This window comes from Phyllostomus discolor, chromosome 4 (genome assembly GCF_004126475.2).
Source record: "Phyllostomus discolor isolate MPI-MPIP mPhyDis1 chromosome 4, mPhyDis1.pri.v3, whole genome shotgun sequence".
NCBI classification, from domain to species: domain Eukaryota; kingdom Metazoa; phylum Chordata; class Mammalia; order Chiroptera; family Phyllostomidae; genus Phyllostomus; species Phyllostomus discolor.
This window is the reverse complement of record NC_040906.2, coordinates 62,670,979-62,695,513: the sequence shown is the minus strand read 5'-3', so window position 1 is coordinate 62,695,513 and position 24,535 is coordinate 62,670,979. Positions and strand designations below refer to the sequence as shown.

Below are 24,535 nucleotides of genomic sequence, written 5' to 3'. Positions count from 1 at the left end.
TATTTAGATAGTTGTTTTTTGTGTTATAAAGAAATTTTAGCATGTATTTTTGAACACATAAGACATTTTTGGTAAAAAATAATTATAAAACACAAGAATAGATATAAAGTATTTCAGGTGCTACCCATGTATAATGTATATCCTTATTTTTCCCTAAAAAATTTGGGCAAAAAGTGTACATTATACATGGCAAAATATGGTAATATTTCATTGTGTATATATATATACCACAATTTCTTTATCCATTCATCCATTAATGGACACTTAGGTTGCTTCCATATCTTGGCTATTTTAAATAATGCTTCAGTGAACATGGAGGTGCTGTGTCTCTTCCCACTAGTGATTTCTTTCCTTTGGGTAAATACCCAGAAGTGGTATCACAGGATCATATGATAGTTCTATTTTGCTAATTTTTTGAGGCACCTCCATACTGTTTTCCAGAGTGGCCATATCAATTTATATCCCCACCAACAGTGCACAAGGGTTTCCTTTATTCCGTGTCCTCTCGATCACCTGGATTTCTTGTCTTTTTGATAACAGCCTTTCTAATAGGTATAAGGTGATAACTCAATGTAGTTTTGATTTGCATTTCCCTGATCATTGGTGATATTGAACACCTTTGATGCATGAACCTATTGATCATCTGAATGTCTTCTTTGGAAAAATCTATTCAGATCCCCCTGCCCATTTTTAAAATCTGTTTGTTTTTGGCTATTGAGTTATATGAGTTCCTTATATATTTTAAATATTAATTCTTTATCAGGTACATGATTTGCAGTTTTTTTCCTCATTCATTAGGTTGCCTTTTCATTCTTGTTAGTGGTTTTCTTTGCTGAGCAGAAGCTTTTTAGTTGACATGGTCCCACTTGTTTATTTTTGCTTATGTTGCCTTTGGTTTTGGTGTTTTATTGGTTTTTACTGATTTGAAAAGTAATACAGAAAAACTGAGAAAAGGTAATAAAAATCAACAGGTAATACTCCACCCTACAGAGAGACAACCATTAACATTTTAGAATGTTTTTATCCATTTATTTAACAAATATTTTTATTGTATAATGAGATAAATCATGAGCTATATACTGAGGTATAATTTGCTATAGTAAAACTCACCACTTTTATGTGACACACGTAGAATGCATGCTGAATGTAATCACCACCACAGTCAAGGTACAGAATGTTTCTGGGAGCCCCCAAGCGTCCCCTCCTGCTTTGTTGTGGTCAAACCGTTTTCCCCACCCTTTCCTTTGACAGTCACTGATCTGATTTCTGTTCTGTAGTTTTGACTTTTTCACGAATGACATAGAAATGGAGTTTATACATTAAGCAGCTTTTTTACTCTCACTTTTGTTTAGTTTAAACTTTTGAGATTCACCCATGTTGTTGCATGTATCTGTTCATTCCCTCTTATTGCTGATTACATTCTATAGTATAGATGTGCCACAATCTGTTTATCCATTCTACAATTGGTTTATGTTGTATCTAACTCTTGGTAATTATGAATAGACCTGTTATAAACACATGTATACAGATTTTTATGTTTGCATTTCTCATGGGAAATTTTCTAGGAATTGAATTGTTAGTTGTATATGTTTAATTTTATACAAAATTGACATACTGCCTTCCAAAGTGGCTCTACCAATTTGCATTTCCACCAGCCACGTATGGGAGTTACAGTTGCTCTACCTCTTCACAAATATGCCATAGTTTTCTATTTTGGGGGGAGGGCAGTTTGAGGGAGAGGAATTGAGCTATTCTAATACATGTGCAGTGTATTTCAGTATGTTTTCTAAAATGTGTTTACTGATTTTTAGAGCGAGGGGGAAGGAGGGGGAGGAGAGAGAGAGAGAGAGAGAGAAAGAGAGAGATTGGTTGCTTCCCATATGCGTCCCGACTGGGGATCAAACCCAAAACCTAGGTATATGCCCTGACTGGCAATTGAATACCCAACCTTTTGGTGTATGGGATGATGCTCCAACTAACTGAGTCACACTAATCAGGGCTTTCAGAGTGTTTTTAATTTGCATTTTCCAATTGATTAATGATGCACGGCATCTTTTTATGTGCTTATTTGTTGTCACTATCTCTGTGGAGTTTTAAGAAATATTTTGCTTATTTTTTAATTGAGTTGTTATTGGGTTGTAAGAATTCTTTATAAAGTCTGGATGCTAGTATTTATCAGAAATGTGTTCTATAAATATATTCTCCTAGTTTGCAGCTGGTCTCCATTTTTGTAACAATGCCCTTTGGAGAGCAGAAGTTTTTCATTGTACTGAGGAACAAAGATACTTCTAAGTACGTGCCATATGCTAAATGTTGCTCAGCACAGGAGATACAATAATGCTTAACATTAAATTTGTACTTTTTCTTTTTAACAGAATTGCCACCTATTGATTTCTAGCCTGCTTTTTCACTGTCTTATCATGAATATTTTTTGTATCATTAAATATTATTTTAAAGCATGATTTGTAAATGTGCACCTGATCCTCTCATGGCTATATTTATTTAACTATCTCTATTTAGGGACGTTTATATTCATTCTAATGAATATAAAAAAGAAATATATGATTACATTCTTATCACAAATCTTTGTGTACATCTCCAGTTATTTTCCTGGTATAAATGCTTACAATTGCAAAGACAGAGAAATGCATAGCACTTAGTTTTATAATTGTCTCTTTTAAAAGACTACAGATGTCTTGAAGCAAAGGTCTAGTCTTTCCCTCCTTGTCACGCCAGCACATGACAAAGAGCCTGTCACATTGTGGGTTCACCATATGTATTTGATGGATGGATAGTTGGGGAGAAAAAAATTGTCCACTGAACTTCATTTCCCCTCCTTTCTTTGTGAAAGAGAGTAAGAGTTCCCTTAGCCATCTACCCGCCCTCTCAGATGAAGGGAATAAGTAGAATGTTTTCTCCTAAGAGAAAACCTGCCAAGGAGATGCAAGTTCCCAGAGAGCTGGGTGACAAGCCCTGTTGCTGCTCAGCAATGCCCTTGAGGGGCCCCGCCCCCAGCCTTATAAAGCCAGGGTGCAGTGGGGCAGCCACAGCTGGCACTCACCCTCCAGAGCACAGCACCGGCAGTGGCACTGGCACGCGCTATGGCAAACGAAGTGCAAGTCCTGCCCTCCCCGCTGAAAGGGGGGCATCCTCCTGCAGGTAGGCTGCCCAGCTGCCCTCTGTCCTGTGGATAGCAAGGGCCTCGCTGCTGCTGCTGCTGCTGCTTCTCCCATCTGAGCCTTCAACAGAGGCGCCCCAACCAAGCAGAGATCCTCAGCCTCCCACTGTTACTCTGACTCCATACAACCTGATTTCCTCCTCTGTCTTTGATCTTTCTTGGCTTGTGTGTAAAAACCACCTGGGGATTTGTCAGGCCACAGTTGAATTAAAACCTAATTATATGTGGGAGTAGGAGGAACTGTGTGCTTGTAGAAAAAGACAGGGAGGAGGTTCGTCCTTTCCTTCCTGGCTGTAGGTTAGGAGTGACACATCCACACCTGGAAGATGATTTACTGCCATGGAAACCTTCCTTCCTAGAGGTTCCAGCTCTAAGACTCAGTCTCCCCAAGATACCTGTGGATCACCTGACTTCATAGCCAGGCAAACCAGATCCCACAACAAAAACAGCCATCATTCTCTCCTCCTCCTCAGGCTTTTGGGCTGTGCAGTGTTCTCAGTGATGTAGTTTGCCTGTCAACAGGCTGAGGAGCACTTTGTAATAAGGACCCAAGCGCTGGAGGGGTGACTGGAAACGGTAGCTGTCAAGATGTTTGCAGAGAATCCTCGCTTTGCTCACACACTCTCCCTTTCTCTCTCTCTCCACTCCCCTCCTTCTTTATTTTAAACATATGCTATATATATCAACTCTTTGGAATATGGAAATTAGTTTTATTGTACTTAACCATATATTCATATAGATTGACTGAGGCATGTAGCCCTATTTTTAGCCAGTTTTATGTACTTTCAACTGAATGCCTTCTTTTTTCTTTTAAGAAAGATCTCAAAAACTTGACTTCTTTATTCTTGCCTTTCTCCATTTAAAAATTTATTATTGGTATACTTATTTGGCACCTCTAAGCCAAGGTTATTCAGTCATCGTTGCTGCAGAGGATGATGGCAGATAATAACCTTTGCAAAGCTTGAAAAACTGCCCCAGAGGTTCAGTGGTTTTCTGGTGAGCAGCCTAGCTGAAAAGAGTCAGAATTTTTACTACGAATTTTGAGTTTTCAGTTCTGGGCTCCGTGCCCTACTCTCTTGTGGCAGATTCTCAACATTTTATATTTGTAATTGGATTTAGCAAAATTTAACATTATCTGTATTTAAGGTTAATGATGCTACCTAATGGTCAGGAACTGTATATGCAAATTATTGAGAAGTCATTACAGAGATAGAGAAAAAAGGAAAGAGGACTCCATTCTCTTGCCACTACTTCTACACCAATCCTTCATAAAACAGTTAAGCTAAAACCTGATTTGCTGAATTACATTTATGCACAAAGAACACAGACATAAACTTAACCAAGTGACTGTTTGAATGAAACCACTGACAACTTTCTGCCCCCACCACTAATGATTGCTAATTACTCTGTGTACATAGCACACTATGAATCCATCAAGCATGTCACAGTGCCTCTGGAATGACAATTAATTATTACGAACAGTGACACTACAGATAAGAGGTTTGGGATAATTAAATGGAGATGAAGGCAGACTTTTGCCTCCTCACTGAGGCAAAAAAATAAAAAATAAAGATGCCTTATCCTTCAACTGGTTTTGCTACCCATTTTAAGTCTCAACCAGTATGCTATGGCATGAAATTTAATTTATGGAACAACAATAATTCATCAGCAAAATTCCATTAAATCTTCGCCTGATTTTTAAATAAACAATATACAGATCCCTGAAAGTGGGAAGCAGACATGATAAAATGGGAAGGTCCTGACATGACCTTTGGAATCAGACGGACATGGGTTTAAACTCTGCTTGTGTTCCACATCTCTGAACATCAGTTTTCTCATCTTCAACTCAGGGGTAATAATTAACATTGATATTTATATATATAAATATATATTTATAATTATATATATATAATTGTTATGATGATTAAAGATGATCACCGATGTAAGGTACCCTGCACATGAATGTTAATACCTGTAAAATGCAGGCCTCATACAACACATGGCTGCCAGAAGAAATTATCCTCCCCATTTGAAAGGCATCCGGATGTCTGAGGGCTCTGACACTAGGCACCATTGCAGGAGGCAGAACAGAAGGAAACTGCAGTGGAAAATACACTCGTGCCTGCCCTGTCACAGCCAAAAACAAAACCACTCAAAAGTCAGCCAGCTGTAACTCTTTTCTACCTACATGTCAAGTGCTTATGTTTTTTTGCATGTATATTAATATAATAGATTATACCTCTGTTAGCCCTGGTTATAAATTTATGCTGTGAAACAAGACTACATTAAACATGAGCTGGCCTGGACTCTAGCAAGCTTAGCTTTCGGTGTTCTCTTTTTTGATTTGCCTCGCTCTCAGTTTTATAAGAACCCCATGACATCAACAGCCAGAAATGTGTAAGTAGGGGGTGATCAAGGAAGCCAAGTACATGCATAATGGACTAGAGAGAACAGGAGTTCATAACTTTTCTGTATATTCCCTGCACTTTTTAATTTGGTTTAAGTCAAATGAATTGGAGACATCAGAGGGGCCACCACTGAACCCCCAGAGAGAATCAGTTTTCTGGCTCATTAAAGAGAGAATGAGGTTTGGGAAGTATATCCCCAAGTGTGAAACTAATGCATAAAATGGCAGTAACCATAGCTGCATAAGAAAAATAAAATGAAGGCAAAGGCTTAATTCTCTCAACTTCAGTCTGCTTATGTCAACTTATAGGGTTTGGTCTGTGCGGTTCGAGAGAGAGAGGGTGGGAGACCACTAGCATCCAGGGACAGGGTTAATGACCACAACAACCGCATTCGCTCAGCACTAACTGTGCTCCTGGCACTGCACAGAACCTTCTAGACACGGGATCACCCCTGCAGACCGAGCATGTACCATCATGCTTGTGTCACAGAGGAGTACGCTGACAACGAAGGTGAGGAACTTGTCCGAAGCTCCACAGCCGGAGGGCAGTGGGGCTGAGACCTGAAAATAAAATGGACCACATCGCACAGTGCTCCCAAGCCGTTCTTCTTACTGCCCTGCTTCCTTCTGATGAGGGTCTTTTAGGTCTTGATGAGCAGCTTAAAATTTTCTGAAAAATCAAATGTAAATGCAAAGGAAGCATGTTTGTAAACATCTAACCTTTTAATTAAAATCTTTACATAGAAACTCGAAGTCATAAGGCAGAATTGCACAAACCTTTGGATTCAGTTTTTTTTGCACACATTCTCCACCGATTAGTAAAGGAAAAAAACTTAATTTTTCTGGCAGGCTTTTCTTTATCTTGACTACCTTCTATGAAACACTGCAAAATTTCTGGAAATCTTAACTGGAAAATTATTATATAGCATTCTAAATTCAGAGGTCTGTTTTTAAAGTTATAAAGTACAAAAGAAGAAAAAAAGTACAAAAGAAGCCACAAGAGTATAGCTCTTACTCAGAGATAGGAAAACAAAGTTTCATCTTCCCTACATAAATTTCAGTTTTCTAATGAAACTATCCAAAAGAGTATCTCTCTCTTTTACATTTTATCTGTAGTTCATTTTGTTTATTGAAAGGGCCTGAAGTTTTACCTTATGTATTTATATTCAAAGGCCCATTAAAGTGTTAAATCAGCTCATATTTCACTTTACCCAGCTCCATTTCATCCTTCTATTGTACAGAGGTTCAAAAGACAATATAGTCCCAAACAGGAAACTATGTGAATGTCATGAATGTAAATGAATTAATTTGGTTACAGTGAGACTTTGAAGAGGCCCCATGAATCTGACCTGTCCGTAAGTACTTATTTACAAGGGTTTATCCAGACCAGGCTACCTGTGTAAGCAGTGTTCCCAGCAGAACTTTGAAGATGACCCTCCCACAAACTGTGTCCATCTGGTTCAGTCACCTCGGTGTAGTGAGGGCCTTAACTTACGTATATCCAGGGTGTCCATTATGGTACAGGAATATTATCTCCTGCTTTCTTCTGCTGTACCTGGCTGACAAAGGGGAGTACCTACCAGAACAAGTTTGGTAAAGAACTGTGCTCTGGAGATCCAAGGTGTGGTTCACTTGCGCTTCCTAAATCACTCATTTACAGCCCATAGCCCTATACCAGAGAGGATTCAAACACTCCTGGGTAGAAGTAGGAATCTTCTAAGAGAATTTTACAATTTTCCACCCAAATGTCACTATTTTATTGTTTTTAAGAATAAAGAACTCCCATGTTTGCATTTTTTAAATTTTCTTTTGGCATTTGTTTCTCTGTTAAGTGCCTTGTATTCTTTTAAAAGGGAGGGAAATGATAGGTTTTCTTTTGCCAATAGATGTGAAGAGTTAGAATCATAGTAAGGATTTCATAATAAAGATCATCTAGTTAAACTTCTACCAAATTCACCAAAATCCCCCTAAGATATTCATGGCAGGCAGACTTCCTTATCATGACGAGGGGCAAAGGACATACTGATGGACTAAGCAATCTACTCCACTTTGAATAACACACACTGTTATAAATAGCCAGACTCTGCCTTTCTGGAATTTCCATTCTTTGGTCTTCATTCTCTCACCTGGAAAAACATAAAATAAGTGGAAATAATAATAACTACAAATTGCTGAGTACCGACCATATAGCAGGTGCTTATATCACTACTATTCTCTAGAACAACCTGACCAACCAGGTGAGGGATGCAGAAAATGAGCCTCAGAGGGGTGTAAGTGTCTTGCTCAAGACCACAGAGCCCAGGAGGGATAGAGATCTTTGACCCTATATGACATACTCTCACCAAGAAACCTGCCCTCCTCCCACATGGCAGCCCCTCAGATCTTTGAAGTTGGCACCCTAAGCTGGCCCCAGTCATTTCTTCTTTAGAAGTGACCTTTCCTGATTCCTTAGGTCCTCATGTGATGTGGCTCCCTTCCTTGCACTGGTCACTCTCCTCCGGACACTCTCTGGTTTGTCAATGTCCTTTCAAATGCATGCACAAATCTAGCATTCCAAAGGTCTTCTCATTTTCAGATTGCTTATTAAATGATAACAATTTGCTTTGATTGTTGGTGATAAAATCAGGCCAGATGGAAGACAATGTATAGAAACAATAGCATCAGGAAAAACAAAAGGAACACTAAAAAGAAAATAATCACAATACACCCTATTTTAAAAGCACTTGTCATAAGGAGAATGAAAAGGACCATTGGGAGGGGAACTGAAGACATGAGCTCCTGTCTGATTCCTCTTGGTAGACAAGACAATGGTGCCATGAACACTACCACCCCTCACACAGGTGCACACTTTCCTCAACCAGTCTTCCCCCAAAAAGGTTTATTTTACCTCTATAGTCCATGGCTGTTCAGAACATGTTTCCACATAATTTCAGTTTTGCTGCTGATTACTTTGTATGCCTTTTTTCATAAATTACATATATGTGTATATGTATATGTGTATATATGTATGCAATTAAAGGAAACCATGTATAAGAATAGCATTTTTTAGCCTGGCTGGCATAGCTCAGTGGATTGAGCACGGGCTGCAAACCAAAGTGTCACAGGTTCAATTCCCAGTCAGGGTACATGCCTGGGTTGCAGGCCACGGCCCCCAGCAACTGCACATCGCTGTTTCTCTCTCTCTCTCTCTTTCTCCCTCCCTTCCCTCTCTAAAAATAAATAAATAAAATCTTAAAAGAAAAAAGAATAACATTTTTTCTGTAGCCTACATCTAACATTACAAAATTCTAGTGAGAAGCTTTCATAATCAATAAAAAAACAAGTTGGTGGTGATTCAAAATGACCAAATGGAGTTTATTCCATGGATATAAAACCGGTTTCATAGTAAGACACCTATTAACATAATTTACCACAATAAGCAGAAAAAAATCATATGTATCTGTTTATGCTAAAAGGCATTTGATTAAATTCAATATGTATTTGTAATTTTCAAGTACAATGAAACTACTAGAAGGATTTTTCCTTAACATGATGAAATTCTATATTTATAAAAATATACATACTTTATGTATATAGCCTCCTAAGTACACATTATGCTTAATAGGAAAACACTAAAAGCATTTCTTTAAAAATTAGAACAATGAAGGTGTCCACTATCATCACTATTAAACATTATTTTGGGGAAATAATATTCTTTGCATGTTAGCCATTTTTTTTAACCTGGAAAATCTAAGAACCAGTTTAAAACTATTATAAACAATAAGACAAATGCCCTGGCTGGTGTGGCTCAGTGGTCTGAGAACCAAAAGGTTGCCAGTTTGATTCCCAGTCAGGGCACATGCCTGGGTTGCACACCAGGTCCCCATTTAGGGGGTGCCCGAGATTCAACCACACATTGATGTTTCTCTTCCTCTCTTCCTCCCTTCCTCTCTCTAAAAATAAATAAATAATTTTTTAAAAAATAAGAGAATTTAATAAGATTTGTATATAAATATTAGTAATATAAGAATAATCTGTTAGCATTATCATGGAAGACTAGGCCTTATTTATAGTAGCAATGGCAACAACAATAAAATGCTTAGGGAATAAATCTACTAATAAATGTGAACAAGTTACTAAGGGACCCAAAAGAAGATATAAACAATGGAAAAGCATACCATGTTCTTGAACAGAGAGCTACCAGGAATATACAGATACAAAGTTTTCATTTCATTTTATTTTATTTTATTTTATTTTATTTTATTGTTGTTCAAGTACAGTTGTCTGTATTTCCCCCTCACCTTTAAGTGGAACCTATCAACAAAGTTTTCCTTTCTTAAAAAATCTATAAATTCAAAGCAAGGTTTTTAAAAAATATTACCAATAGAATTTTATAGGAAATTAACAAGCTGATTCTAAAGTTCATATGGAAAAGTAAATAAGAATAGCTAGTAAAATTCTGCAAGGAAAATGAAACAAAGGAGGACAAACTGTCAAGTATTCAAATATAATATTATAATAATTTTATAGAGTTGTAATGGCATATAAATGGATAGAGAGATTAATGGAATAGAAGTCCAGAAATAGCCACAAATATAAATATATATATGCATGCATATGTATACACATATGTAATATGCATATATATACACATATACACATATATGAGAACTTAGTGTGTGATAAAAATGGCCTTTCAAATTAATATATACAAGATGGATTTTTTTTTAAAGATTTTATTTATTTATTTTTAAAGAGGGAAGGGAGGGAGGGAGGGGGAGAAAGAGAGAGAGAGAGAGAGAGAGAGAAACATCAATGTGCGGTTGCTGGGGGTTATGGCCTGCAACCCAGGAATGTACCCTGGCTGGGAATTGAACCTGGGACACTTTGGTTCCCAGCCCGCGCTCAATCCACTGAGCTACGCCAGCCAGGGCCAAGATGGATTTTTTAATTTATTGGGATTATCTAACAAATCTATCATGGCTTCAAATGACTTACACAAAATACATTCTAGAAAAAATCTATCATGCCTTCAAATGACTTACACAAAATACAATCTAAATTTATAAAGGATTTATATATCATTTTGCATAATCAATCTTTGATCATATATATGTGTATATAAAATCCATATATACATGTGTTTATATGTGTATATAAAATCCATATATACACATATATATGATCAAAGATTGATTATGCAAAATGAAATCATAAAAGTTCTAGAAGAGCCCTGACCAGCGTGGCTCAGTTTCTTGGGTGTCATCCCACAAGCAAAAGGTTTCTGGATTTGATTCCCAGTCAGGGCACATGGCCAGGGTTGCAGGTTCAATCCCCACCTCTCTCTAAAAATGAATAAGATCTTTTGAAAAAAATAATATTTAAAAAATAAAAATAGTAATATGTAGGTAGATATACAGAATATCTGTGAATGAACGCATAGGAATCTTGAACATTAGCAGTATCTAGGGAGACGGACCAGTGGACTGGGAAACAGTGGTGGGAAGGAGACTGCAGACCTTTTCATGCTTTTTCAATTGTGTGTGTTATGCATGTATTAAAATCAAATCAATAAAGCCCTGATCGGGGTGGCTCAGTTGACTGGGTGTTGTCTCACAAAGTGAGAGGTCACATGTTTGATTCCTGGTCAGGGCACATGCTTGGGTTGTAGGTTTGGTGTCCAGTTGGTGTGCATATGAGAGGCAACCAATTGATGTTTCTCTCCCTCTCTTTCTCCCTCCCTTCCCCTCTCTCTTAAAAAAAATCAAACCAATAAATTAAATAATAATTTTAAAAGAACAATTACTAAGTCAGTTCACTGGACATAGTGAAACAGAATTGTTTTGGGGTTTTTTTTTTACCTTATTGAATCTGGTTTTAGAAAACTATCCATTTGACATTCCCATAAAAGGAATTAACATGTTCAAACAAATCAATGTCCATTTAGCTTTTTCTCATTTGAGCGTGTCAGATTTTAGATGTGCAAATTTCCTGGGAACAGAAAAAAGTATTTGCTTTGACTTGCAATTTGAAATGGGTTGTTCCTTTTTAAAAGTTGATTTCATCTGACATTGTTAAACACTTGAATTGCTGTTAGGCCATCTGTAGCCTAATTAACACTAATTGATCTTCTGAATGGCAGTATTATTAATGCCGTTTAATTACTCATTACAATATCTGAGCTTGGCCAGCACCCGAGGTTTGGGTCTGAAATGGAAGGTAGGTATCCAGTGGGATCAGAAGAATCTCTGTTGAATTAATGCCTGTTATCACCACTGCCCTGACTTTTGGCTCATTCTCAGAATGTGGCTTTTTGAAAGCTTTGGTTGAAAAAAAAATGCAAACCTTGCACAAACTTTAATCTTGTGGGAAAACAGGAGGGTCACGCTGTAATTGTCAGTTGCTAACATGAAGAATGTAATTGGTCTGATAACAAGAAAAAATGTTGTTCTGTGAAATGCCTAAGGGAGTATGTGGTTATTCATCTCCCCAAATCGAAGATGTAACCTGCTGCCTCTTGAACCTCAGTTCCCCCTGTCTGAACATAAACAAGCAGACCTCAGCGCTTCTTCCCCTCCCCACCTTGTTTGCACAGAACAACATATTGTCTCCTATCTTACTGTGGTTTCAGGGTAACTTTTTATATTCTGTTTTTTTCGATAAAAGTTTAGATCTTTGAAAAATATGTTCTAAAATTCTTTTCAAATCTAAATGCATACTTTGAATAACAAAGCATGCTTTCCTTGCTGTTCTAACCAGGACTCCAATGTTGATGCTTATTTGTTTACAGTGAAAGCTGGAGGAATGAGGATTTCCAAAAAACAAGAAATTGGCATCTTGGAGAGACACACCAGAAAAACAGGATTAGAGAAAACAAGGTACAGGTCTGCTTAATTTCTACCCCCTCAGTACCTTCAGGAGTTTTGAGTGACTCTTCTTCCAGAAGTCAGAGGCCTCCGTGTATTTTAGGACAAACCAAGGGCTCCTAGGCTTTTGCTAAGCAGGGTTAGAGGCAGCCATTGAGATGAGGTGGCGAGAGTGGTGGGGGGTGTAGTGGGGGGTTGGTCAAGATTGGTGGTGATGCAGAATGGAAGTGAAAGGCACACTCAGGTGAAAGACTTTCTGGAGGACTCTTTCTGGGCCTCCATCACTAACCCCACCCATTCCACCTCTCTCTGAGTCCAGCCCAGCTGTCTTGTACTTAAATGACACAATCCTAACTGCATTCAAACCTGACAGATGTCCCTTTATCCTATTTTCACACTAGCCTTTAAAATATTGTCCCTAGGCTGCCCTATTTTCATCGTATGCTTTCTGCTAAAACAAATCTCCTGAGTTAAAAATAAATGCTATTTTTGTTGTTGTTTTAAATTCATCACTCAATTATTTAGAAACTACTAATGGCTACTATATTCGACAAAGCCGGAAGGCTTATATATACTGAGGCTGGTTTCTCCCTATTCTTTCCACCATAGTGTTGACACACAGCACTATTCCCAGAATTAAGCAGAAATCTGGGCTGGATCAGACATGCAAAAAGGCCCAATCACTCTATGCCTTAGTTAAGGAAAACTAGCACGTTCAAAAAAGAAATAAACATACGGAACTGGCTCCTCCAAGTAGTGTAATGAGGGGCACTTCAGAGACTTTTTCAGAGGGTCTCCATAGGTGAGTCCATGAGTATTTGAAAAGGAGCCGATGAGAGGGTGCCTAAGGTGCCTCCATAAGAGTTAAAATGGCAACAGTCTCAGCAGGAGAATTCAGAGTGAAATGTACTACAGACTTTCTTTGGCTATTTCATATTATTAAATATTTCTGGATCACTTTTAAAGCTTTCTTTCTGATTTTTGTGAAGGAAATTGTTTGAGGATCTTTTCTGCGTTTAAATAAAATACTCATCAGCCCCTTTTGCCGTAAGTTTTTCTTTCTCCTGATACCAAGAAATAACCATCACATAAGGGAAGTGAGGCTGTGAGTCCTCAAGAGTGGGTCACATATTCCCCTCTTGTGACCCAGCATCGAGGACAGCTGCTGGAAGAGCAAAACCACTCTGTCATTGATAACGGACTGTTGTTGAATTGCAAGCTGGTTATTTTGAAAGTTTATTCTGTTACTAAAACCTGCCTTACGCATAAGCCCTGTTTGTTGTGACACTTCACATGCCTGGGTCAGGACCTGGAGTCATAGCTTGGAAATGACTTTCTCGTTGACGCTTGGTGGACAAGTCCTATTTCTCTGCACCTCAGAAAAAGAGAGCTTACTATTCATTCCAACACCAGCTGAACAATGCCAGAAGGGGAGTTGCCTAGAGAGTAATAAAGTGGTGATTGGAACCCTCTTTAAAAAAATCATTTTTTTCCAGTAGTTGTTAGAAGATGGGTATTGACTACTACAGAACTTGAACAGCAAGAAATAGCTCTCCCTCTCTCTTGCTTCCTGTTTACCAGGTATAGATACAAGTAGGTGGGACCCAAAGCTTATAGAATTTGAGTGCCATTTTAAAGAAAAACAATAAAAAATCAGCAATATGAAATGCCTAGGGCCCCTCCCAGGGCCATGGAAGAAGCCTGTGCAGGAGGAGCTGGAGCTTCGTTAGCTCCCCCATAAACTCACCTCTGCCGTTGGCATCTGCTTCATGAGCATTCGCATAGGATGCAAGTGCCTCATCTGCATAGACAAGCATCTCCCTTTCCATTTTCTTGGAGAATATCTTTTGAAAAATGTACCTGGAAAATAAGTTTGTAGCCATTATCAATCTATGTCCATTACCTATTAACTTGTACCATCCTATACACACCATCCAGAAAAAAAAATATGCCAAGTACAGAGTTTTTTTCAAGAAACTATTGCTGGGTCAGCCCTGATTGAAACTCTTTTACAAGATAACTTGGCTTCAGAAAAGAAGGCAGAAACAATAAAGTGCATGCCATATGATTCATGTCATGAAGTTCAAAGCCCATCAAAACTAATCTATAAGTCAGGGTAGTAGTTATCCGTAGGGCAGCTGGTTAGACTAGTGTTTTAAGTGTGTGAATCTTCACCAAGCTATACACTGATAATATGTGCACTTGTCTGCATATATATATATATATATATATATATATATATATATATACTTCAATGAAAAGTTTAAAAGCAATGGTAATAATAAGTTGGCCTACAAACTTGTGGCAGCATGTGGGCACACAGAGGCAGGATTTTTCATCTTTTACATGAAGCCACACAGAGTGAAATCTTAAAAACCAAGTAGACTGCCCTCTATATAAATCATTTAACCTCTTCAGTGGGGAAGTTTTCAGGTCCTCTATGAAGTTTCTTTTCATTTTGCAGTGCCATTGTAAATGTTGCTAAAATACAGACGGCAGATGCTATGAATGACACGCTGGAGAAGGTGAGCTATGGGTGAGATACACCATGTGACACTCCAGACAGCATTTACCCAGCCATAAGGCTGCATGGGTGAGTGAGCCAATGGCCACTGAGGTGTTTTCCAGCTCAGAGGTTTGATGTTCTTGTGAAAGAATCTGCTCTCAGTCTGAGAAACACAAAGGGGTCTGAGGAGAAAAGCTGTTTCTGCCAAACCTCTAGTGTCCATTTAATAAATCATCTCAAAAATAAGATAGAAAATAAAGCAAGAATCATGACACCAAATTGGCAGAACTTTACTTTGCCATCCTAACTATTTCTCGGAAACATTGGCATGCTTTTAACAAAAAGGCAGCCTGATGGGAATTCATCCGTTTCTGATCTTCCTCCTCACCACTGCATTCCTGTAAGGAAATACTCGATTTGAGGTGAGTGTGCGTGGTGGAGGTCTGCACGGTTTAGGGCTGGGGGAGGCTGGGCACTGGCTGGCTTTATCCAGTAAAGTCTCTTTATAAAGGTGGTTGACCATGGCTATTTTTATGTCTATATCTTGAATTCCTTCCAAGTCACTCAAGAAACTAAGAAAACTCTTACCAGAAAGACAGTGGTTTGCTTCTGTATTCAAGAATTTGTTTTTGAATTACGTAGGTGAGCTGAAGGTCCTTACTTTATTTCTAGGGGGCAGATAGGTTGCATTTAAGGCAATGAAGAACCACTCTTTCAGCTTGTACACATTTATTAAAGGGACAGAACTGGGTATCCTTTATAGAATAAAGGCTTTCTCTTACTGCCAAATCAAGGGTCTGAAAAAAATTAGAGCAGAATTGTGTGGCTAGACCTCTGAGTCCCCATCAGCATCTGACTCTTCTACTTCATGTCTGTATGACCTTGAGCAAGTCACTTATCCTGTGCCTCCGATTTCTTGTTTGTAAAATGGAGATAAGAAAGAGAATGCATTCACAGCTTTGTTGTGTGGAATAAATGAGTTCACACACAGTCCACTCCTAGAATAGTGCCTGGAATAGAGTTGCCTATTTGCACTGTCTGTTCTGGTAGTAGCATTGGTTTCATGCCAATGAAATAAAAAGATATGTCTGAAGTCCAGATAGTATAAGACAAGATCTTGATTATAGACTCTAGCTATAGAGGCTTCTCCTGTGGGGGTCTTTGTTCTCCCATCAAGTGCATGTCAGGTGAGGTCACAAGTACCTCTTTCCCTTACTGGCTTTACAAGAAGGGCAGAGGTGGATGATGTCTGCTCCTGCATCTCATGTTCTTTTGCTCCTGATCACTAAACGCCTCTTCCTCAGGGGAAAGAGAATGTCATAGTTGTAAGAAAACCGGATGGCATGTTTCTCTAGAATATATGTTCACCCAAAATAAACCGTTTAAAGAGAGAGGTCAATAAAGGTTTATTATGCTACGCATTAGGTATGATGCAAGAGTTTATATCATTTTTATACACCTCTGTGCATATGTCTATGACATAGAGGGGTTCTTTCACTTTCAGTTAAAAATATCAATTCTTTATTTCAAAGATAAAAAGAAGACTCAAATAACAACAGTAATAAGTTATATTTGGAAAAGTAAGACAACATTGAGATGGTGTACTGTTACAAATAGTTTTAACAGCAACTATACATTTAAAAAGAAAAACGTTAACACTTAGCTCAGTGTTTTCTGAAGTGACAATGTCACTAAGCCTACACAGATTGCTGGTTGAACCAGGTTCTGGCATGAGACGTTGGGTCTGCTGCTGGCTCTGTTGTTCACTTGCTGTCTGTCCTTGGGCAGGTTTCTTCACCTTTCTGTGCCTATTTCCTCATCTGTAAATGGGAAGATCATTAGTAGTATCCTTGTCAAAGTGATATTGTGAGAATAAAATAAATTATATAATACATGCAAAGTACTTAGCACAGAGCCAGGCAGTTAGCCCTCATTAAGTGTTAGCTCCTGTTCCCAGGCAGATACTCTATAGGACATTATTTGGAATCCTGGGCAAAAGCTAAAAGGCCAGAAAAATCAAGTCCCAAGATTACCATAGTGACTACCTTGAATATGGAAGTTAGTGGGATCCACATATTTCCTTACAGCTAGGAAAAGTCCTCCCTGAATTCATAATTCCGTCTGACGTGTAATAGGATTTCATAATAAAGGTCAACCTGGAGTAAAAAGATCAGCTCCTTTAAAAAAATAGATATGCTGGGACTTCTGGCCAAGATGGAGGCATAGGTGGATACAATTTGCCTCCTTGCACAACTGAAAGAAGGACAACAACAAATTTAAAAACAAAAACAAACCAGAACTGCCAGAAAATTGAACTGTATGGAAGTCCGACAACAAAGGAGTTAAAGAAGGAACATTCATCTAGACCAGTAGGAGGGGTGGAGATGGCAGCCAGAGTAGAGAGGATGCACTGCAAGGTGCAGCTGGAGGACCAGGCAGGCAAGGCACCGGCTGGTGGACCGGGCAGTCCATTATTTACATGCGGATAAACCAGGAGGAACACCTGGAGAGCAAGACATACCATGCAACCTAGGGTTCCAGCATGGGAAAAGAAAGTGTCAAAACCTCTGGCTATAAAAACCTGTGTAGGTTGAGGCAGCAGGAGAAACTCCCAGCCTCACAGGAGAGTTCCCTAGAGAGGCCCACAGTGTCCTAGAACATACACACAAACCTATTTACCCAGGAATCAACACGAGGAGGGCCCAATTTGCTGGTGGTAAGAGGGGGAAGTGACTGAAAACAGAGTGAGAGCTGAGCAAGCAGCATTGTTCCCTCTCTGGTCTGTCTCTGGGCAGTGACATGGGTTGCCTCACCCTGGTGAATACCTAAGGCTCTGTCCTTTACAACATAGTAGGCATGCTGAGACAAAAAAAAATGTGGCCCAAATGAAAGAACAGATCAAAGCTCCAAAAACAGAACTAAATGATGAAGAGATGGCCACCCTATCAGATGCACAGTTCAAAACACATGTAATCAAGATGCTTACAGAATTGGTTGAGTATGGTTGCAAAATAGAGGAAGAAGTGAAGGCTGTGAAAATTGAAATAAAGAAAAACACATAAGGAACCTACAGTGAAGGGAGAGAAACTGGGACTCAAATCAATGGCTTGGAGCAGAAAAAGAAATAAACATTCAACCAGAGCAGAATGAAGAAACAAGAATTGAAAAAAATGAAGAGAGGCTTAGGAACCTCTGGGACAACTTTAAATGTTCCAACATCTGAATCATAGGGTTATCAGAGGAGAAGAAAAAGAGCAAGAAATTGAAAATTTATTTGAAAAAATAATAAAGGAGAACTTTCCCAATCTGGCAAAGGAAATAGAATTCCAGGAACTCCAAGAAGTTCAGAGAGTCCCAGACAAATTGGACCTAAGGAAGCACACACCAAAATGCATCATAATTACATTACCCAAGACTAAAATGAAGGAGAGAATCTTAAAAGCATCAAGAGAAAAGGAGACAGTTACTGACAAAGGAGTTCTCATAAGACTGTCAGCTGATTACTCAAAAGAAATCTTACAGGCAAGAAGGGGCTGGAAAGAAGTATTCAAAGTGATGAAAGGCAAGGATCTACATCTCAGATCACTCTATCCAGCAAAGCTATTATTTAGAGTGGAAGGGCAGATAAAGTGCTTCTCAGATAAGGTCAAATTAAAGGAGTTCATCATCACCAAGCCCTTATTGTACGAAATGTTAAAGCGACTTATCTAAGAAAAAGATGATTAAAACTAGGAACAGTAAAATGACAACAAACTCACAACTATCAACAACTAAACCTAAAAAAACAAAAATAAAAACTAAGTAAACAACTAGAACAGGAACAGAGTCACAGAAATGGAGATTACATGGAGGGTTATCAGTGGGGAGTGGAGGAGAAAGAATGGGAGATAAGGTACAGGGAATAAGAAGCATAATTGGTAGGCACAAAATAGACAGGGGAAGGTTTAAAATGATATAGAAAATGTAGAAGTCAAAGTACTTATATATGACCCATGGACATGAACTAAGAGGGTGAGATAATGCTGGTGGGAGAGAAGATGCAGAGCAGAGGGGAATAAAGGGGAAAAAAATGGGACAATTGTAATAGTATAATCAATAAAATATATTTACAAAAAACAGATTTACTGAAATGAGTGGTTGTCAGGGGCTGGGAGTGAGAGGAGGGATTGACCACAAAGAGACAATAGGGATTTTTTGAGATGGGGCAGTGATGAAACGGTTGTATATTTTGAGTGTGGTGGTCACAGACTGCATATTCTTGTAAAAAACCCATGGAACTGTGTACTGAAAAGGGTATATTTTGCTGTAGATAAATTATACCTTAATTTTTAAAAAATAAATATGTATAAACTATATACCTCATACCAAAAAAGTAAGACATAAAAGATAAAGTGATACAGATATTGATATCTACTGATAAATTTTCATCTGTATTACAATGATTTCATCTGCAAAATATATTGTCGCAAAGACCTAACAATAGCAATTGGCCAGAAGAAGCACAGTAGTAGAAGATCTAATTATTAACATTCATTCATGCCCTCAGCTAGAATTCTGTCTAGTTCCAAGAACACATGTTAATTCTCATACCCATTTAAGAACTTAGAGTCTAAGACTGTGAAAATGCAGCCTGATTCTCAATATCTCAATAACCGTTCAATCATGGTGGGGAATTTCAATCCATATGCTATTTATTTCAAGATACCCTACGTTAAAACCAACCTAGAGTTTAAGATTTGGGAGATTGGAAAACAATCCCCAAAATGTTGGAACTCTATAAATCTAAGTAGGAAGCAGCCTAAAATTTCTCCTCCCACTATTGCCTCCACTCCTCCCTGCACACAGATCTCTGTCCCTACTATGTTTCCCATTCCCTTCCCACCTCTCCAGCCAGCCCCTTCCACTTCTCCCTGCCGAAATAATAGGAGAATTCATGTTGCCTAATGCCAGACCACACGACATGGCATTCTTGGAAGAAAAGGAGTTATGCAACCCTGAAAACTCTCTAGGCTAAATATCTGAGAGACCTGGTCTTAGACCAAATTCCACCTACTCCTTAGAGATTGTTTAACCTATTAGAAGTCACATAGCTCCTTTGAGACTTATGATTGCTCATGTACTTAATTTTTTTTAAAGGTGGGATTGAGAGAGAATGATACTGCCAAGAATATTAATTCTCTGGATGGTTATGGCAGTTAAATTTGGCATTAGTTATGAAGCTTCTCCAAACTTGAAAGTATCCAGTTAAAACACTAGTAACAGGGTTGGGTTATGGTGTGGAGGGGGGAGGAATGTTGAAGCCTAATTAAAGTTGGGGCCGCTTTTCAAGTTGCCAGATGCATCACCGGTGCCAAAGTGAGATGATGTGAAATGGGGTCCAGGGGAGTGGAAACTATCAAAGGCATCTGCAAATCTGAAAAGGTTTCTCTTGTTTTGTAGGTTAGCATCACAGTAGGAGTAGCCTTGAATTTCATTGACTCAAGCTGAATGTTTTGTTTTAAGCACTTTACTAAACAGGGTGTGGAAATCTAAGTGCCAGTGTTCAAGTTGGAAGTTAACACCCCGGAAAGATGAATGGAAGAGCTGCCCATCTACAATACTCCCTAACTTCGGGCTCTAAAACAAAACCTGTTGCTGATTGTCCTGCATCTAGAATTTCTTCCACAGCTCCGATCAAAAAGACTTTTAACATACCTCTTTTGCTTTTTCTCTGAAACCAAAAATATAGGTTCTGAGATCACAGCTACCAAAGATGAAGGTAAATTTTCAATGTGGGAGTTTCTATTGATCTGCTTTTCAAGTTCAATATATTGGCCCTTATGTGATGGAGCCACAGCAGGACAGAATCCTTACACATACGCTGGCCTTGAATTCTTTCTCTTGTGGAGTTACCCTAGATTCTCTTACCCTAATGAATCAGATAAGAAATACCTTTCATTCTACAAACCCTATCATTTTACAAAGATGAATGATGAAAAATCCAAAGCTTCCCTAAAGTGAAGACACCAGACTAAAGGCACAGCTGCTTGTAGGTTATACTCCACAAAGCTGTTCCTACTTACTTCTAATTCAGACTTGAGGATAAAATCTTCCTATCTCCACTGACATAAAATCGACACCACAAATTTAGGACATTTCGGGACTATTTTATTTACAGTTTCAATTCTAATGGAAGACTCTCTATAAATGCTGTACCCATACCCCCCACCAAGTGCTTCTACATCAGGATGCTCCTGATTAAGGGGGTGGATATCTGAGAAAGAGAACTTGACTCTTTTATTGTAAATCCTAGGGTGTGGCTAAAATGGGTTTACAGTTTGTATGGAAAATAATGATTTTCAATGATTAATAAATAATAATATAAGATTAAACTCCATGTTTCACGTGCTCACAACTGTAAACCTACTTTTGCCCCACCCTGTACAAGAGATGCTAGAAAACCCTATTACTATCCCCCACACCAGGTACATTTGTAATTTAATAATTATGGGCAGTTTCCTTAAGGCTACTATCTTTGCTAGAATTAATTTCCACTTCCTTCTCAGTCCCGTTGATTTTTTGCCCCTAAACTTTCCCAAGCCAGTTCCAGATGGCCAGTGGGCCCCAAAGGTAGTCCCTGTTAGTTCTGATCCGCGGCGCTCCCCTTCTGAGAAGCAGTTAGCAGAGCTTTCAGAACCTCAGATGCCCTGGTTCTAACCCTAACCCTTACACTTTAGTGGTGGGAATGCAAAACAGTGCAGTCGCTCTGGAAAATGGTGGTTGCTAGAGGCGGGGACAGGAAGGAATGAAGATTTATTGTTCAAGGGGAACAGAGTTTCAGTTTGGCCTAATAGGTATTTCTGGAGGTAGATGGTAGTGACGGTTGCACAACCATGTAAATGTATTCAATGCTACTAAACTGTGCAGTTAAAAATGGTTGAGGTGGTAAATTTTATGTTAAGTGTATTTTACCACAATTTTTAAATGATCGAAGAATGTAGTTGATAACCCTGGAGGTGAATTGTGTTGATAACCCTGGAGGTGAATTTGCGCCACATTAAGCAATCAGTGTGTTCCCACACGTGGCTCTCTGGCCACTCTGCTTTCCCTCTGCCACCGTCCTCACCCTTGCACCCACTGTGAGAACAGCCGTCAGCATTGTGGCTCTCTCTCTTCCTTCTCGACTTGTCACCTGGCTCCCTCTCACCTTGGCTAATTGCCCAGATTTCTGTTATGTCATAATTGCTTGTTCATTTCCTTTCTCCCCCACCCCAACCCCTTTACCTTAGTTTACATTTGACTTTAAGTAACTCAACTGGTTGTTCTTCCTACCTCTAATCTCTTGAACATGATTTAGAGCTAACTTGAAATAATCCATCTGTTTTAGTTGACACTAAAGACACCCAGTCTGGAATAAAACTACTGAAGTCAGTGACCTCTTAAGTTTCCTTTTGGTTCTAATGTTAAAAGAAAAACAAAACAAAACCCTCTGCCCTTACCACACTCTAAAATGGATGTGCTGTGGCCTGATGATAACTGATCTGACAAAACAGAAAAAAGGACTTTTCAGGATTTTTTTTAAAGATTTTTCTTTCTTTCTGCTAGAATGTCAGCATAGGTCAGCTTTGGGTTTAATTATTATATAACTTGTGCCTGCCTAATGTAAAAGAAAATTTTTAGAAAAATACTGATAGGCAAAATAAAGAGTAAGACTAGGAATCGCCCATAATTCTATCCCTTGGAGATAACCACTGTTAACACTTCGGTTTCTGTTCTTCCCATGTGTTGAATTTTTTAAGACCAAGAAGAAAAGTCTTGCCAGTGCTCAGTTTCACATGAAAGGGAATGCCGTGTGCCTAGTGCTCAGGCTCGTTTGAGGAGAGATTTAAGGCACATATGTTTTCCCTGGCTGAGAAGAGCCCAAACAAACCATAAACAGGGTGATGCTTGGGGTCATGAGCAGTTTATCTCACCTTTTATTTGATTTGAGTGTCAAGGCAAGGGCATCCAAGTGCAATAGTGATTAAGTTAAATTCCTAGTGAGCTGAGGCATCCCTTCCCCACTTGCTAAGGAGGATATCCTTAGGTGCCTTCATGCTTATATTAACGGACTTGAGAACCAAGAACTATAATGGACCCAAAAGGTCACTGGGTCCAAATTATCCTCCTAGGAAAATTTTATCTGAGGTTCTTGCAGCATTGGACATCCTTTTGATTTTAAGCCACCCTTAGTGTAAGTTCCATAAGGTCTTTTAGTTCCTTGTGAAAATTCTCCTATTGTCAAATAGTCTTAGTCTGTATTAATTTCAATCTAGTTAAGCCTGTTTCCTCATACATGTCTTCTGTGGAGACGACTAAAGAGAAATTTGGTACCTGAAGCTATCATTTCTCAGCCTTCTCTTCACCAGGCTGTTTAGGTTGAACCATATAAAATGACTAATACTGCACCATTTTTACCTGTTAAAATAGCAATTTCACCCTGGCTGGTATAACTCAGTGGATTGAGTGTAGGCCTGTGAACCAAAGGGTTGCTGGTTCAATTCTCAGTTGGGACAGATGTCTGGGTTGTGGGCCAGATCCCCAGTTTGGGGCACATGAGAGGCAACCACACATTGATGGTTCTCTCCCACTCTTTCTCTTTCCCTTCCCTTCTCTCTAAAAAAAAATAAAAAAATAAAAGAAAGTAAAGTAGCAATTTCACATATTTCAACCTGATAAAGAACCCTAACTCTTCCTAACTTCTTTCATAGGTTCTTTATTTCTAATCTTTTGAAAATTGAGGGGCTCTTCCCCCTCAGTACTCTCCCAAATGTTTCCAAAGCCTTTGTAGAATATAGTGATCCATATGTGTGTGCTGGTTGTACCAAAACAATTTGCTAACACTGGAAGACTGATGCAGAAACAGTGAAGCACCTCTGCCTTTAAAAATGTCACTTCAAGAGATAGATACAAATGCTCATATGCATTATGTATATTTAATATAATACATTTTATAATTTTACAAATTAGAGATGAACAAATGAGGGAAAGCCCAGGTTAGCACGCCATGGGCTCAGAGCTGGAAGCGGTATGGAACAAAGAGATGTTATCAGGGAAGTAAACAAAACTGTGAAATTTTCCTGACAAACTATTGCTTTCTGCTACTTTAATAGTTCATAGACAAAAAGATCCAATATGTTTCTTTTTTTCTTTCCTTCTCACATTTAGCTCAGCCATAAATTTCCAGCAATAGTGCACATGACACATCAAAAACCCAGACCTGCTCTGGAGAAGGTCACCCCAATGAGAAGGATCTACATTATTCAACAGCCTCGAAAATGTTAAACTGGAACATAAAACACCGCCATCTGGCCAACTGCCTCAAACATCTGACAGCTTAGCAAAAAGGACCAAGACTTTCCTTAGGCTTCGTGTGCTTGCTCAATAAATAAAACAGCTTTTGTATCTTCTCTTTGGACTTTAGATAATAAAGCATCAGAAATTATAAATTCAGTGTATTTTGGGGCCTTGTTTTGGTCTAGGACATTTCCCATTGATGTTTATATAAGTAATTCTGTTGAATAAGTGGAAAATCCAGAACACTTGACTCTTTGACTCTCCCTCCTTAGACAAGTTCTCTT

General features: G+C 38.7%; 1 protein-coding gene across 2 annotated transcripts; it reads left to right on the top strand.

Moving 5' to 3' along the window:
• Positions 1-3,028: 3,028 nt before the first annotated feature.
• Positions 3,029-24,404, top strand: DAPL1 (death associated protein like 1). Of its 2 annotated transcripts, XM_036023441.1 has the most exons (5): positions 3,029-3,159; positions 12,355-12,442; positions 14,895-14,955; positions 20,665-20,694; positions 24,123-24,404. In XM_036023441.1, exons 1-5 carry the CDS (start codon positions 3,102-3,104, stop codon positions 24,237-24,239), a joined length of 354 nt encoding a protein of 117 aa, XP_035879334.1. In that variant the 5' UTR covers positions 3,029-3,101; the 3' UTR covers positions 24,240-24,404. The 2 variants fall into 2 exon arrangements, with proteins under 2 accessions (XP_035879334.1, XP_028366346.1); XM_028510545.2 differs by lacking the exon at positions 20,665-20,694 and having other exon boundaries at positions 3,030-3,159.
• The last annotated feature ends 131 nt before the right edge of the window (positions 24,405-24,535 follow it).